The sequence below is a fragment of the Chlamydotis macqueenii genome, chromosome 24, assembly GCF_036417535.1.
Source record: "Chlamydotis macqueenii isolate bChlMac1 chromosome 24, bChlMac1.mat, whole genome shotgun sequence".
Lineage (NCBI taxonomy): Eukaryota > Metazoa > Chordata > Aves > Otidiformes > Otididae > Chlamydotis > Chlamydotis macqueenii.
Window position 1 is genome coordinate 4,393,450 of NC_141579.1, and position 15,174 is coordinate 4,408,623.

Below are 15,174 nucleotides of genomic sequence, written 5' to 3' on the forward strand. Positions count from 1 at the left end.
CTTGCCAAAACCTGCACGGACAGATTGTTTGCAGATTGCCACAGTAAAACACCCCGCATTTACTATTCTTATTTTTAAAAGTTAATTGCAGCTTGGGGAAGGTATTTGTCTGACAATCTCAAGGCATGCTGTTTGGTCTCAGGCTGGCTCCACACTGCCTGCATTTGAGTCAATAAGCACAACAGAGGGAATTCTGGCATTCTGCAGACAAATCAGGGCTTGGTCCATCAGCCAGAAGACCACTTACTGGCAAGTCCTGATGGGGCTTCTCATAACAGAGAGTGTTGGTCATTCAAGGAGTTAAAAGCAGTATTTGGAGGGGGTAGGTGGGGTATTAACAGTCAAAGATGAACTATAGGGAAAAAGTCAGAAAAGCATTTCACATTGGGGGCTGTGTCTTTGGGTGTATTCACAGAGCACCTACTCCTGCAAGGCGCCAATGCTGGTTAGAGCTTCCGGACACTACTGAAAAATAAGTTATCAATATGTTATTAAATAAGTTATTAAAAGGAATTAGAAAGGATAGGAAACAATGACCTACCTAAAATACTGTTCTTTCTAGGGTCACACTCTAGCTCAACCACCAAAATTGTTTCTCCCAAAGGAAACACAGGGATAATGAACAAAGTGCAGGTAACAACCATCAGTTTGCATTTATATAGCACCTCTCAAGTAAAGATCTGAAAGTGCATAACAACAGATGGATCAGGTCCATCACCCCCAATTCACAGAAGGGGAAATTAGGCACAGAGTTAGAGTTACATGACTTGCCTAAGGTCACATAACGAGTTGGTGGAAGAGCTAGGAATCCCAGCTCTGACGGAACACTAGAACATTCTTCTTCCTAAGAGTATGAAGAGTCACTCTAGCTGTCTAGACTGTACAGGACACTGAATGTAAAGATCTAGTGTTATTTTCTTCTTTCTTCCAAGATTCTACCACTGCTGAAGGAGTTAGCTACTAACATGACTACTTACACCTGCACTGCTGGACTCGTTAAGTTTAGTCTGTAAAATTAGCCCTTCTTTCACTCATATCATTTAGCGTATGCTTATGTACACACTGAGCCAGCCTCTATCAGGCCAAACACTGCAGATCCAGTGAATCCATGGTATAGCTCTATGGATTTCAATGGAGTTATGCCAGGGATAAATTTGGATCCAGAATTGCTAACATGTATTGGCTTCTCTCCTGAGACTGGCATTTCAAGCATGATCCCCTTCTTGCCAGATTGTGAACTCGAGGAAGTCTTTACTCAGCATCCAGTCAGTGGTTTTTCATATGTCCATTAGTTTTCAGGTATAACTCATCACTCCTCCGACTCCTCCAAGCATGGTACTTCTTCATGCTCTTCCTCCTAGCAAAGCGACAGATGCTGACCATGAAAACCCAGGAGACAGCGTACATGATGACGCCACCCAGCTTAATGTACCACCTGGGTGTGGGAGAAGCAAGCTCACAGTACATTAGCCAGGCCCCGACTCCAATCCGCACCCCAGTGAAGAGGACAACGAAGAAGAAATCCACCACATCGCCTGTGAAACTGTGGTAACATCCCATCTCCTTCAGGAACCAGCGGGCCTGCAGCAGCGGGTTGGTGATCTCGCTACCAAAGATGACAGCATTGACCTCTGCAGCTGACTCTCCGAGTGCCAATGACGCTGTGATGCCCAAGATGCTCACCAGATGGTGGGCCAGCATTAGGGCACCTTCGGTCTGGAAGTACACACACCAACAAAGGTCGAAGAGGAAGTAGCCCAAGCTAAGGCACAGCACATGTACCTGAAGAGTTGTGTTTGGTGATCCTGAAATATAAAGATACCAGACAGAGTTTTAAAGCATGGAGGCAACAAGCAGGCAGGATCCAAGACAAGGAAGGGGTATTCACCTTCAGCATTGGCAGGCTGATATTAGCTTGTACTGATCACGGCTCAGCTGGAGAAGTCAGACAAGCCACAATACTGGAGTTGTTAGTCTAACAGCTGCACACACATAATGGCCACACAACATGATCACATACTCTGCCAGACTGCAGCTGGAGAGGGCCATTACACTAGCAAAATACAGTACCAGTCTCTCCATTTCTCTAGTACTTTCCATCACAAAGCAGCTCAGATACCATTACAATCATAATTCCTGAAGTAGGTTGGATACTGAAGTGGTTGGAGAACCCCACTTTCTGCCATCACCCATTAGGGGACTTGGGACTGCAACTTCCATTACTTACCTGGGTGACTCAAAGGCCAGGGACCATCAATAAAGCCAATGTAAGCAGAGAGGCAGGTAGCAAGGATGCCATGGGTCAGCGTGACCAGCCTGCAGCTCCATTCATAATTCCGGTGCTTGAAGCGATGGCAGAACCAAGCGTAGAGAGAAAGCCAGGCAAGCAGACTGCAGGCTACTCGCAGAGGCAGGGGGAACAGCATCCTGTCATAGGAAAGGAAAGACAAAATGCATCAGAAGCTCTAGGCTTCTGCAGTGTTAGCACAACCCAGTACAGCATTTCACCCACAACCATCCCAGCGCTGAGCATACAGTGCTGTTTCCTGATGGTGTTGCTTGCTCCTGGCATTTTTTTTTTCTGCAGAGGAACCGTGCTTTCTCTGCGGAAAGGTCTATATGAAAGAAACATATCCTTAAGAATTAGGGCAGATTCACTGTATGGCCACCAGCACATGGACCCTGTGGGAAGACGCTCTGAAAATTATGACCTTGTAAGGCAATGCGTTCCTAGCTTGGTTGAACAGAAAACATACCACAACTTGGAAACGCACCTCAGAGGACTTCCACAGCCAGTCTACAATACAGGATCTGCTGGGATATGTTAGTGCTCATCTGCACTGCCTGAGGGACAGGCTGAGAAGCACCATATCTAGCAATAAGGCTTTGATCCAGAGCTACTCCTGTCCCTTCGTTTTTCTTCCTTGCCCATATATCTGCATTTGATTGGTCTGCTTGTGTTGCCTCACCTAGCCTACTCATCTTGTCATGCAGTTTGCTAGCTAGGTTCTCCTCCTCCTGAAACAAAAAACCAAGAAAACAAAAAAAACTCACAGCCTCTTGATAACCTTCCTAGTGTACTGACATCAACTGCAAATAGGTCAAGAGAAACACAAAGACATTGCCATCTTCTCCTGCTACTGATTTTTAACCTTCCAGCACTAACACATTTCCAGGACAATTTGAGGAAAATGCACTTTAAAATCCCCTTGTCCTCCCAAGGAAAACTTTCGACGTAAAAACATATAGTTCGAGTTTCTTCATAAGCATGTGAGGACAAAACTCAGATTGGAACAAAGCATCCCCCAGCAAACAGTTATCGGCTACAGCAGCCCACCACCTTAGGGAGCAGCCAGGCACTCAACCAGCCACTTTCCTGCCCATGGCTGCACTCAACAAGTGCCCTCCGCCCTGCCCTTTTCCTGGGCAAGGTGCTGGATGCTCCCTCCTCTGCAGTTTGAGTGAGACAAAGTGAAAAACGATTCAACTCTCCTAACTGCAGACTTAATTTCATCTTTTCTGGCACCAAGACTTCCAAATCTTTTTGATGCAAAACGATGAGAATCTATGGCCATAAAGACTTTTTCAGCAGTATTTCTTTTATACACCTTCCCTCACTCACTATGCAATACAGAATCTCTCAAATAAGGAAAAGACATACTGCCAGAACAAATTTACAGTGCATAAATATCTGTTATTAAAAGCCCTCCAAATACATAATACTCTAATATCCGCGTTTTGGTCATATTTATAATACCTCTCCATGAAATACAAGCTGTGTCTCATTACTCCTAAGCATTCAGGGATGTGCATCAAAAGAAGTTGAGTCACACCCTGGGATACGCGAGTTTCCAGTTGTGCAATAGCAAAAGCGCCACTGGTCCTCCTGGCACCTGCTGACAAGCGCGCTGGATTCACACCCACAGCTGGGGAACACCGAAAGGATTACACGTGATGAGAAGTCAGAGTCGCATTGCAATGCCCAACCTTCCTGTCTGGCCTGTTGCAAGCGTTACTGGGAATGACTTAGCGAGCTGGGTAAACAAAACCATTATGGTATAATGGGCCTTGGGAACATGGGGAGATGAAATAAGGATGTGACTAACTGCTCTGATCAAGTGTTTCCATTGACATCCCCAGTACTTGAGGTCTGTATGCATTCACAGTCAGGGCAGATAGGGCAGGAAGAATTCTGATGCAACAAAAGGGATTGACCAGTTGGAGAAGGCTGGTAGAAGGAAGAGGTAGAAGAAATCTTTTCAACATTTTGAGGTGTTTTCCACACATACTCATGAAAAAGATATTTCTCCATCCCCAGTAAAGAAAGAAGGAGGCTATCTTCCAATCGCACATCAAAACTCAACATTGGTCATTAGCATATACAATGTATATTGCACCTGTGAATTATGCCTGCACATCAGAAAGGGCAATATCCCTTAAAACTAGCAGTAATTATATCATCGTTTGTACCACCAATAGCAACAGGGTCATGAGTGTCAGCAAGCTCTACAATAATTACATGCACCTAAAAATCTCATCCAGAACAGCCTTGTTCTCACCAAAAGAGCTTAAAAACACGACAGGCACCTCCAGCAAAGCACTGTTATCTCCCTCCTTTCTTTTTTTGTACAAATGAGAAAATGGAGCAGCCCAGAGAGCCTAAACAACGTGCTGCAAGCCACCGACGCAGCCCGTGCCCAGCCGACCCGAGCCCGCACGCAGCCAGCAGCCTTCCTCTTCCTCTCCGGGACGGAGCCTTCCTCCCCCCGCACACCCGCCCCACCCACCCGCGGGCCCGGCGACGAACGAGCACCGGTCCCCCCGGCCCCGCAGCCATGTCCCCTCCCGCAAGCCGCCGGGGACGGCCGCGGGGCCCGGCCCCTTCCCCTCGCACCCACCTGGAAGGATGCGGCTGCTGGGGGCCGGCCCCGCCCGGCGCCGCGCTTCCACCGCCGCCGCCCGGGAAGAGGAAGCGGCGGCAGCGGCCGAGGGGCACCTGCTGGCGGGGAGGAGGGACGGCAAGGGCCACGGCAGGGGAGGGGAAGGGGCCGCGGAGCTGCCGGCCGCTTCCCCGCAGGCCCTGTGCAGCCCCGTTGCATCCTCCTAAACCCAGCCCGGAGGCTGGGGACCTTCGGAGCTAGCCCTGCTCTAACGCAGGTTTGCAGGCCTCTCTGCCAGGCGGGGAAGACCTCTGGTCAATGCCCAACAGGTTGTTGCTGCTGACAGAACAAGAGGCAGGTCTTGTTCCCACAGGGTGCACACGCAGCATCACTTCAGCCCGTGGGCACAGGAAAATAGCCCCACGCACCCACGACCCTCTTCGATCACCTCACATGTCCCGGAAATCACAGGCACGGCCACACAGCTGTGGGCCTGCTCTACTCAGACCCCGATGTGAACTGACTCTTCTACAGAACTTGCAAAACTGCATCAGTACAGCACCAGCTCCGAGGTGAAGTACCCCGCAGAGTTCATCACCCAGGCACAGCACAGAGTGTGCCGCTTCAGCAGGCTGGGGAAGCACACAGCCCTGCCCCAAACATACCCTCTCATCCAGTGCTTATGCAGCTGTTACAAAGCCTAGCAATTTCTTCTCACTACAAGCATCCAGTGCTAAAACACATCTTTTCTCTCTCATCTACATCCACAGAGTAGCAAAATTCAGGGTTTATGCAGGACATCTAAAGTAACTTACAAAAACGTCCCTCCAACCAACACACTCCTTTTTTAAGTTGCAATCAAACAATCTCACACACAGAAATTGATTGTTTGGGTTTTTTTTTTTCCTTCATCTTGTCATGTTTTACCTTTGGAAATAGAGATGGTGGGAGTAGCTTGTCCTGCCTTTTACAGCACTTGTAACAAGCATGTTTTCAACTGCATATCTGTCTTACTTTTCTAGTTCAGGCCAGGCACAGGTTCCTATTGCTACAAGATGGGCATCCTTCAGCTGTTTCAGCACACCATCTTCACTAGCATTAATAGCACATTTGCTTCTCTGACAAGTCTTAGGTCTCATCTTGCTTTCCAGGCCCCCTCCCATAACCTCAACAACAACTGAGATGGAGCTGTTTAATATTTAGCTTAGGATAAAGAACAGCATTGACAGACAGAAAGCTATAGGGCTAACGTTGTCTCATAGCACAGAAACTGAGCTGCCAGGAAGAATAAGAGAGATGGTGACAGAAGAGCCCTCTGAAAGCCCTAACAAGGCAAGGACCATTTAATGCTTGAGGTAGAATATAGAGGAGGAGTTGTGGGGTTTTTTGTTCTAGATCATACAATGGGCAAAATTTGCATCTAGTGAGACGCAAGGTGGCAAGTTAAATCATCTGCCAGTGGATTGTACCAGAAGTTAGGTACAGCTTGTAAACTAACTTTCTTGTTTGCTTTCTGCAGAGTCAGCCATTTAAATAGGCAAGCTCAGTTGCACTGGCTCGTTTTGCCTGCCAATGAATAGCATTCAGCAAAACAGCTCAGGACAGGAACCTCTGCTAACAGTTAGTGGCACGCTGCTACCCATTTTAGTACAGCTACACCCTCCCTCACCAGTATGTTCTTTCTTGTCTTCTTTCTGTACCTATTCCAACAAGAGCTTGTAACACTGAAGGGTCACAGAACATAAGAGCTTGCCAACACTGGGAAACTTCTTGTCCAAAAATAAACTGGAAACATACGAGAACTGGAAATACACAAGAGTCCAATAGCCTTCCTCTGTGATACACCACAGCTGATGCTCATTTTTTGTGCCTGTAAAATCCCTCAAGGATATTTGACAAATAAAAACCAGCCACCCGTATTAAAAATTACATTATTTGAAATGTTAGCAAATAAGAAATGCAATGGGATGCAGAGGGTGGAGCCAGATGCTTTTCCAGCATCACATTAGATTGTTTAGCACTAAAACTATCCTTAGATGAGATATGGTGGATAACCACCTGAGGGCACGCACTTTGCTTCAAATCTCACTGTTGATTTGATACCATCAACTCTCTTTTGCATGTGAGCAAGCTAGGTGCACTGGGTTACTGTCCCTCAGCTGAAGGAAGAGAGTTTTCTTGTTGGAAGCCAAGCCCAGGCCCACCTCCACTCCAGACAGCATAGTGCTGGCCCGCAGTAGCAGGTTCTCAGCTGGAAAGAGCCACTCAGCAGTGGCTTAGGACATCTCAAAACACCAAAGGTGTTCTCATGCTTTCAATTGCTTCTCCAAAGATAGTGTAGACAAACCACCGTGTAACCCAAACCTTTTGAATTAATCATTCCTAGGATGAAATGCAGCAGAGAGGCATTGGTGCTGCAGAGAGAAAGGCAGCTTGAGATCTAGGCCATGACTAGAGTGACCTTGTGTCCATCAAGAGCAAACACCTCAGTTTAATGTCCCATTCTTAAATTCCCCGAGATACTGACTGTGACTCACTGGTAAGGCAGGTTATGGGTACATTAGTCACAAACCTGAGCTTCAGCTGACCCTCATCTATCCTGCACACCTCAAGCCTGAGCTCCAGAGCACATGACTTCATCTGTGCATGCTTCCCCACCAGCTCACTCCTTCCAGAACTGCACAAGCCAGAGCTTTGCCAGTGACTGCTTAGGCTACCCTCAAGCTTGTTTTCCTCAGCATTAACCTCAGTTGTCTCCTTGACACCCAGAACAAAAGAACATTACAGCAATTGTTTCTTTTTAAAAAGATAACATAACTTTATTAGAAGTCTCACCACTCATAAGAGTTTTCAGAAGAGCACAGTGACTCTGGCAAGAGTTCGCACCTCACAAGATCAGGCCCCCAGGGCCATGCTGCAACCTACCAGGAGTCCAAGGCTCCTGTTCTAAACATACTAGCCTACAAACTTGCCTGGATTCACAGCTGCAATGCATTCAGAGGGCATGTCAAAAGTTAGGTTATTTTGTGGCATTTTTTTTTCATCTCTCCAGACACCTTATTCCAACCTCCAGCCAAGGCAGATATCTGCCCTGAACAGGGCCAAAGTTAGTGAGGTAAGAGGCATGCAGGAGCTAGTAAGGCTGCATCCTCATAGCAGCTGTATTCCCACTGCTCCCCTCCTTCACCTCCACAGCAGGGGTGACACCTCACCTGAGCAAGAGCCACATCAGCTGTTTCAGGGGCTCTTTAGGCCTGTGAAGAAGCTCCTCTAAACAAGGTCTTTGAAAGCAGGAAGGAAAGGCAAGCAGCCTTGCTAAGCCTGAGGGCAACACAAAGCCATTTGTTTCTCAGCTGTAAGCAAGGTTTTTACAGGAGAGTAAATCCGAACTGCAGCTTTAAGCAGAGGGAAATTCACATTAGAACCCCAGGAGAAATGTCAGAACACAACTCAGAGGTAAAGAAAACAAGAGAACTGGTCCATACTTGAAGACCTGCTGGTATGGAGCAGATGTTACACTGAGATCTGCCTAAACATTACTGTCACCCCTGAAAATACAGTTACTCATTAGCCATGCATTCAGCTTAAGTGACTTGTCAATGAGCCAACCCCAGAAGAGAAAGAACATCCAGAGAGGGCTCTTCTCTATCATCTCTCACCCACAAAATGCCTGATGCCCAATGTTTTTTTAAAGCAATCCAAGGCTAGGTGAACACCTGCTTACGGAGTTTATTGGCACAAATCTAATTCTTGACTCATGTCTGCACAGGAGTTTGCAAGGGCCAGAGTCAATGCCAGTTAAGTCACACTGCTCTAAGATCAGTATCTGCTTGAACACAAGCATTAAAAGAAAAAAGAAATGTATCATTAAAAACAATGAGGTAAAACATTGCCTCACCTCAAGTACCATCACTTCACATAGTCAAAAGACAACTCCACTATACCCCTGCAAGCACTCGAATCTTGTTCAGAGGCTTTCATCCAAGTATCAGTCAAGCATGTTATCCAGCTCCAGGATTAAGGCAGAGTGAGGCTCAGTAAATCTTGGCTAGGTCGCACCCCTACCCGGTCCCACTGGCAGGAAGATGGGATTTTTCAGATTTGATTTTATGGCTCTACACTGTAAAATAATTCTACCTCCACAATTATTACAGAACATACAGACTGTGCAATTATTGGTTGCAGACTGAGCAGGTCTGGCATTGCCACCCTCCTTGAGACTGTACCATTGCTGGAGAAGTCAGGGAATCAGAGTTCAGTAGACATGCCAGGTTCCTCAGATTTCCACTCAAATCCCTCTTCTGTCAGCTTTCCTGTATTCCTAGTGCTGATTTGTCTCCTCCAGGGGTAGCAGACCACTGCCAGTGCCAGGAAGTCAATCACTTCCACATCACTTTTAAGATTTCTTTTCACAGGAACAGGCTTCAGTAACCCAGAAGATTGCCATCCACAACCCGTTAATGAGCTGTCAAGTGCCCATTAGTTTTCACAGGTGCATTCATACTCCTCAGGCTTGTCCTGGAACCATGTTTTTTCACCATTTTCCTCCTGACAAAGCGGCAGATTTCAAGCATGAACCCCAAAGAGACAGTGTACATGGCCAGGCCTCCGGCCTTGAGGAACCAGTTGGGATCAGGGGATGTCACCATCGCATACATGATCAAAGCTCCTCCTCCGATTCGCAGCATCAGGAAGAGTAATACAAATAAGAAATCCACCACCTCTCCTAGGAAAGTATGGTAATACCCCATTTCCCGCAGAAACCAGCGGGTCTGGAGCAGTGGGTTGGTGATCTCACTAACAAATACAACAGCATTGACTTCTGTAGCAGACTTCCCGAGCCCTAGCACCATGATCATGCCACAGATGCTCAGCGTGTGATGGAACAGCATTAGGTCCCCCTCTGTCTGGAAATACAGGCACCAGCCCAGGTCAAAGATAAAGTAACCCAAGGTCAGGGACAGCACATGGATCTGAAGAGGTGTGTTTGGTGAACCTGAAATGAAAGATACACATAAGCCTGGAGTCTTATTTAAGACATTCTCCTACAATATGGAGCAATACAGGTTGTGAGTATGCCTCCTTAGTTTCCAGCCTTATCCTATGGGCCAAGTGCCAGGCTGGAAGCTTGGATGTCTGGTTCTGCTCTCCCTTCACTCTTCAGCCTGCCCATCCTGCCACACTCCTGTTTCTCTTTTGCTCTCCACCCTTTCAGAAGGATGGAAAGCTTGACCCCCATCAGCAGAACTATTTGGGATTTACTGATAGAAAACAGCAAAAAAAAACCCTGCAGCTAGGAGTTATTACACCCTTAAAAATGTCAACAGCACTTAGTCTGTTCTCAACACATTGCTACACCTAATGCTGCTATAAATTCCAGCTGCCAACCTGAAAACTTTAAGCATGTACATGGATAAAACAACAAAAAAACCCTAACAGTAAGATGTAGCATAAGCTGGAGAAGAAGCAAATGAGTTAAACAAAATTCTGCCCTACAAATATACAGATAAGAGAACAGATAGCAAAAACAATCACACACCGCGCCCCCCCCCCCAGAGGCAGAGGTATCCACACTGCTTGACAAGGATACATGAGGGTGAGACTCCAAAAATACCTGCATGGGTGAGAGGCCACGGGCCATCCAAGAGCACAACATAACCGGAGAGGCAGGTAACAATCACCCCATGCAGCAGGGTAACCAAGCGACAGCTCCACTCGTAGGAGCTGTGCTTGTTCCAGCAGCAGAAGCAGGTGTACAGAAACAACCAGGCAACAAGGCTGCAGGTCACTTCCAGAACGATGGAAACCATCCTGCTGAACACAGAGCGGGGATGTTAGGAGCACAGCAGCTCTGTCAGCACAGGGTGTTCATCCAGACCGACTGCCTCAGTATCCACCCCAGCCCACTCACGGACAACCCAGTGGGGAAAAAAAACAAAACAAAACCAAACCAACCAAACCCAAACACCCACGAGCAAACCAACCCAACCCCACCAAAACATGCCTTGCACCCTTCCCATCAGCACGGTGCTCTCCTGAGGCTCTCTTTAGCACCGTTTCCCGGCAAGCCCCTCCTCCTCACCAAGGCCCTACCGTGTCTGGGGAAAAAAAAAAACAAGCTCCCAGCACAGCCGCCCCCCCCCACCCGGAGCCAAAGCGCCTCAGCTCAGCCCTCCCTGCCCTGCTCACCCTCAGGGGCCAGTGGACGGAGCGGACGGGGGGCCGGGACCCCCGTAGGGAACAGACCCCCCTTCCCCAGCACGGCACGAGGCTGGGGGCACAGCAAGCTCTCCCGGATCGGTCCCCCCCCCCGGCTCCTTACCCCGGGCTGGCTGCCTGCCCCGCTGCGCCCTGCCCCTCTCCGGCTGCGGGCTCCGGGACTGCCCGGGAAGGGAGGTTCCGCGCACCGAGAGGCTTTTATCGTCCCCTCCCCTTCCCTCCCTCCCCTCCCCTCCTCTCCCCTCCTCTCCCCGCCCCCGGCCGGGGAGGGTCTTGCCCCCGCCCCAGCTCTCCGCGCCCCGGGGGATGCTCCGCCTGCCCCTCCGCTCCCCGTCCCCGGTTGCTGTGCCCTGCTCACCTTCCCTCGGGGCGAAAGGGATGCGAGCAGCACGGCTGCCTGCCCCGGAGCAGGGAGAAGGCCGTGCTGCCGCGGGGAAACGCGGGGAAGGGCGAACAGGGTAGGAGAAATAAGGCCAGGCGTCTGGAGCCTGTCACCCAGGCTGGTACCCCAGCCCAGCCCTCCCGGCTGTAAGAGTCCCGTCGGGTCCTCAGGCTTTAGTTTGGCTGAATGCTTTTCTGTCTAATGAAGGAGAGTAAAGTGGAGAATAAAGCTGGATCAGGCAAGCGAGGAGGTGCTTTTGTCCTTTTGTTGTTGTTTTAAAAACTGCTCTAGAGTCCTTTCGCAAGTTTTATACGGGTTTTGAAAGCAAAGGCCGGGTGGGTGGGCTTACGGTGCCCACCTCTGTGTTGTCCTGCGCTGACTGCCAGGAGGGGAGGCTGAGACGGGAGTCTGCTTGGGACTGCTTGGGGAGTGGTGCGGGATGTGCAGGATGATGGGACACGGAACACGCAGAACAGGATGAGTGAGCGAGGAGCTGAGCTGGGGCCGAGCACCAGGGCAGAGGCAGGAATGAGCAACTGGGAAAGGGCTGTGCTCCCTCCAAGCCCTGACAGCAAATTCAGTGTCGGTACCATGTAATTTCTGTTTATTCAGTTTGCTTTAAAAGCTGTCTAAAGGAGATTGTATGTCACAAACAAGCCAAACCTTCCCTACAGCCAAAGAGGTCTGCGCTGAGAGTAAAACCAGCCACTCAGAGAATAAGAGGCCTCATCTACAGTCAGTCAGGGCTGTTGTGTGTGCTGCACTCCGTATGATGTTTCTCTGTGTTACAAGCGCAGAGTTGTTGCTCTTATGTTTGAGGTAAAACTTCCTGATTTTTCTCTCCTTTGTCAGTGTTTCAGCCTCCGCTCTGAAATAAGCCCACAGGCTGTGCAGGCAGGCCCCCCCCAGCACAGAGAAAAGGGGTCTTGCTGCAGCTCGGCACTAGTCCTTGCTGGCATCTGTAAAGGTGAGCCTGGATTTAAGCTCAGCTGCTGAAGGCATTGTACTGGAGTGTTAAGATCTATGCTAATTCTACCAGGACAGTAAGTCCCAAGGCTATGAGCATCAGGAATGATGAGGGCACTTGATGGGATCATTTGGACAGGTAGAAATGCTCAAAGTCTCCCTTCAGGACACAGGGAAAACTGGGAAGGACAAGGAACAGAACACTGTTCTCTCAGCTTGCACTCATTCTCCTCACAGGTGAAAGAAAGAGGAATGAACAATAAAAGAAATCAAATACCAACAGCAAATTGTTAATTTTCCAGCTGTTCCCAGTGTTGCTTCAATTTGGCCACTGCTAAACATCATGCATGTATCAGGTGCCGCACCTCCTATCTGGTCTGCACGCTCGCTTAGAGCTCTGCAGCTGCTACAGCAGTTAAGTGGAAGATGTCGCCCTTGATGTCAATCATTAATAGGAGTGCACCTGCAATATGCACCCCAGCGTCTGCCCACAGAGAGGAAAGTCAGGAGTATTTGTCCATTTTGTGTTCTGAGGATGCCTTGCCTCTGGCTGAGAAGAGCAGGAACTAGAGAGAGGGGCCTACCTACAGGAAGACTGTAGCTTACAAAAGCATATTATGTCCTTGATTTGGTTTTGGAGTCGAGTGGAATCTGTCTTGTTTCTCCACAGAGCTTGTGAATGACCAGATAAACATAGAAGACAGATGGGGTTGCATCCCTTGTACTTACAGGGATGAGACACATAGAGGTGTTTTTAGACAGGGACTCAACTGACAGCTAGCTCTTCACTCACTCCTGGGGTTCACGTCGTGGATGGTTAAGTCCTAATGGTAGAGAACCGGAGGAGCTCTTCTCCTCAAGGGAAAAGGAGGGACAGGGACAGAAAGCTTGGAGAGACTTTTCAGGCACGAGGGCTGATTTGGTAGCAGATCAGGTTGCTCAGGAGATTATGTGACTTCTTATACCCACTGTGAAGCACATCTGCTTGTGAGCAATTGTTCCCTGCATTGTTTATCTATGGCTGTGGGAAGTGACTCCTAGTCTTGGAAAGCTGGAATTTCCTGTTCTGTATATTTTTAATCCTTTAGATGCTACTGTGAGTCTGGAAGTATTCCTATGAAACAGGGGAATGAAGACCTTCCCCTTCCAAATGTAGCTTTTAGTGAAACAAACAAGCTGCTAGTGCTTGTTTTCCTATTCAGGACTAGTTTATCAATAAATCTGAGAGACTTGTTATTGTGTTTATAAACTTTTCAATGGAGACAAACTCTCATGATGTGTTTGCATAACACCTGGTACAGCTTGGCTTTGATCTCAGCTGCAATACTAACGTGCAGATAGCATTATTCCGCTTTTAATATATTTGTAATTTCCCTCCCAGCTTTCAGAAGTAATATTCCAACATTTATGCAGTGCTGCTCTTGTAGGAGCAAATTACTGAGAGGAATTTCTGAAAATTAAATGGAATAGTGTTTGTCAGTTAAGAGCCAGACTTTTATCTTGATGTATCTTCTCCCTACTATAAAAGTTTATAATTTTATAAATAAATAGGGCTATTTTTCAGGCACAAGAGACTATTCTATGATTCTATACATGTACAGTAACTTGTAAATATATTATTGCAAATAGTTAGCTGCCTTTCACAACTTTATTTTTGGTCTCTTTTGACAAAGAGGCTCATAAACCCCTGGAATTTACCAAATAATTAAATAGACTGCCAACCGACTCTGAAATCAGTAGACAAGTTACAACTCATCTGCCAGGTATAGGGTTAATGCAGGAATTACTGGGTAAAATTTGCAGGCTAGAATTATGAAGGCGATCAGAATGGTCACTTCTGAGCTTCTAAATAATTGCTTATAATCTGTGAAATCACTTGAGATTTTTCACAATACAAACAATATGGAAACTAGAGCTTTGCTGAGGATCAGTGTAATAAGTCTTCTATGATGGCTGGCAGCAGAATCAGATGTAGTGTTCATCATTCATGAACTATGCTATCTGGCACCAGTATTATCATGACCATCACCTAATGGGGATTAAGTCATTTGTCCAAGGTCATGCAGGAAGTAAAATAAGATAGGGTGTCCTAAAGGTACAGATTAGTGGTTTAAAGGCGTTCTTCCTATCTGCTAATCTTCAAATATTCGCAATAGCCAAAATTAAAAAAAAAGGAAAAAAGTAAAAGAGAGTGTCATTGCCTTAGCAGCATGCCATCCTGTGTTGCACTTGTTTCTATTGCGTAGAGTGTGAATTCTAAGGTCTATATCTTAGGAGGGAGAAGCTAGAGCAAGATCGCTTCATTCCACTTAAAGCTTTTTCATACGGAACTGGCTTTGAATAAGAATTGTAAAATTATTGCTTAAAAAGCTGGAAGCTTCTTAAGGGGTCTTTATAATTACAGAGCAACAGCCAGCTACCCCTCTTTTTCATCCCTGGCCAGGGCTGTTGTTTGGTCAGAATCCAAATCCTGCTGACTATTCATAGGGTTGCAGCACACTCAGTTAACAGTCACATGCAAATCACTTCTCAGGCTGGCATGAAAAAAGATTGTTTATTCCATTCTTCTCTCATAGTGTTGGCCATCCCTCACAGGAGCTGGAGTGAGGAGCTTCACTGAAGGGTCTGAGAGGAAAGGCAGCTCCTTGAGGCCAGGGTTATGAATTTGCCAGTTATCACCTACACCTCTCCCACAGGACTTGTGGCGTCTCTTCTTTACAGACACAA

General features: G+C 47.5%; 2 protein-coding genes across 2 annotated transcripts; both read right to left on the minus strand.

Moving 5' to 3' along the window:
- Window positions 1-1,030: 1,030 nt before the first annotated feature.
- TLCD5 (TLC domain containing 5) lies at window positions 1,031-2,426 on the minus strand. The gene is made up of 2 exons (XM_010124252.2): window positions 2,228-2,426; window positions 1,031-1,805 (listed from the first exon to the last, which is right to left on the minus strand). Exons 1-2 carry the CDS (start codon window positions 2,424-2,426, stop codon window positions 1,267-1,269), a joined length of 738 nt encoding a protein of 245 aa, XP_010122554.1. The 3' UTR covers window positions 1,031-1,266.
- A 5,990-nt stretch (window positions 2,427-8,416) lies between these two features.
- Window positions 8,417-11,252, minus strand: LOC104487688 (TLC domain-containing protein 5). Its single transcript, XM_086766218.1, has 3 exons — window positions 11,203-11,252; window positions 10,495-10,691; window positions 8,417-9,876 (listed from the first exon to the last, which is right to left on the minus strand). The coding sequence occupies exons 2-3, from the start codon at window positions 10,688-10,690 to the stop codon at window positions 9,338-9,340; spliced, it is 735 nt and encodes a 244-aa protein (XP_086622344.1). The 5' UTR covers window position 10,691; window positions 11,203-11,252; the 3' UTR covers window positions 8,417-9,337.
- Between the last annotated feature and the right edge of the window lie 3,922 nt (window positions 11,253-15,174).

Coding starts and splice junctions, on each gene's coding strand:
- LOC104487688 (XM_086766218.1), bottom strand. CDS start 10,690: ATGGTTTCCATCGTTCTGGAAGTGACCTGCAGCCTTGTTGCCTGGTTG. Junction 9,877..10,494: donor GTGGCCTCTCACCCATGCAG/GTATTTTTGGAG, acceptor CTTTCATTTCAG/GTTCACCAAACACACCTCTT.
- TLCD5 (XM_010124252.2), bottom strand. CDS start 2,426: ATGCTGTTCCCCCTGCCTCTGCGAGTAGCCTGCAGTCTGCTTGCCTGG. Junction 1,806..2,227: donor CTGGCCTTTGAGTCACCCAG/GTAAGTAATGGA, acceptor TTTATATTTCAG/GATCACCAAACACAACTCTT.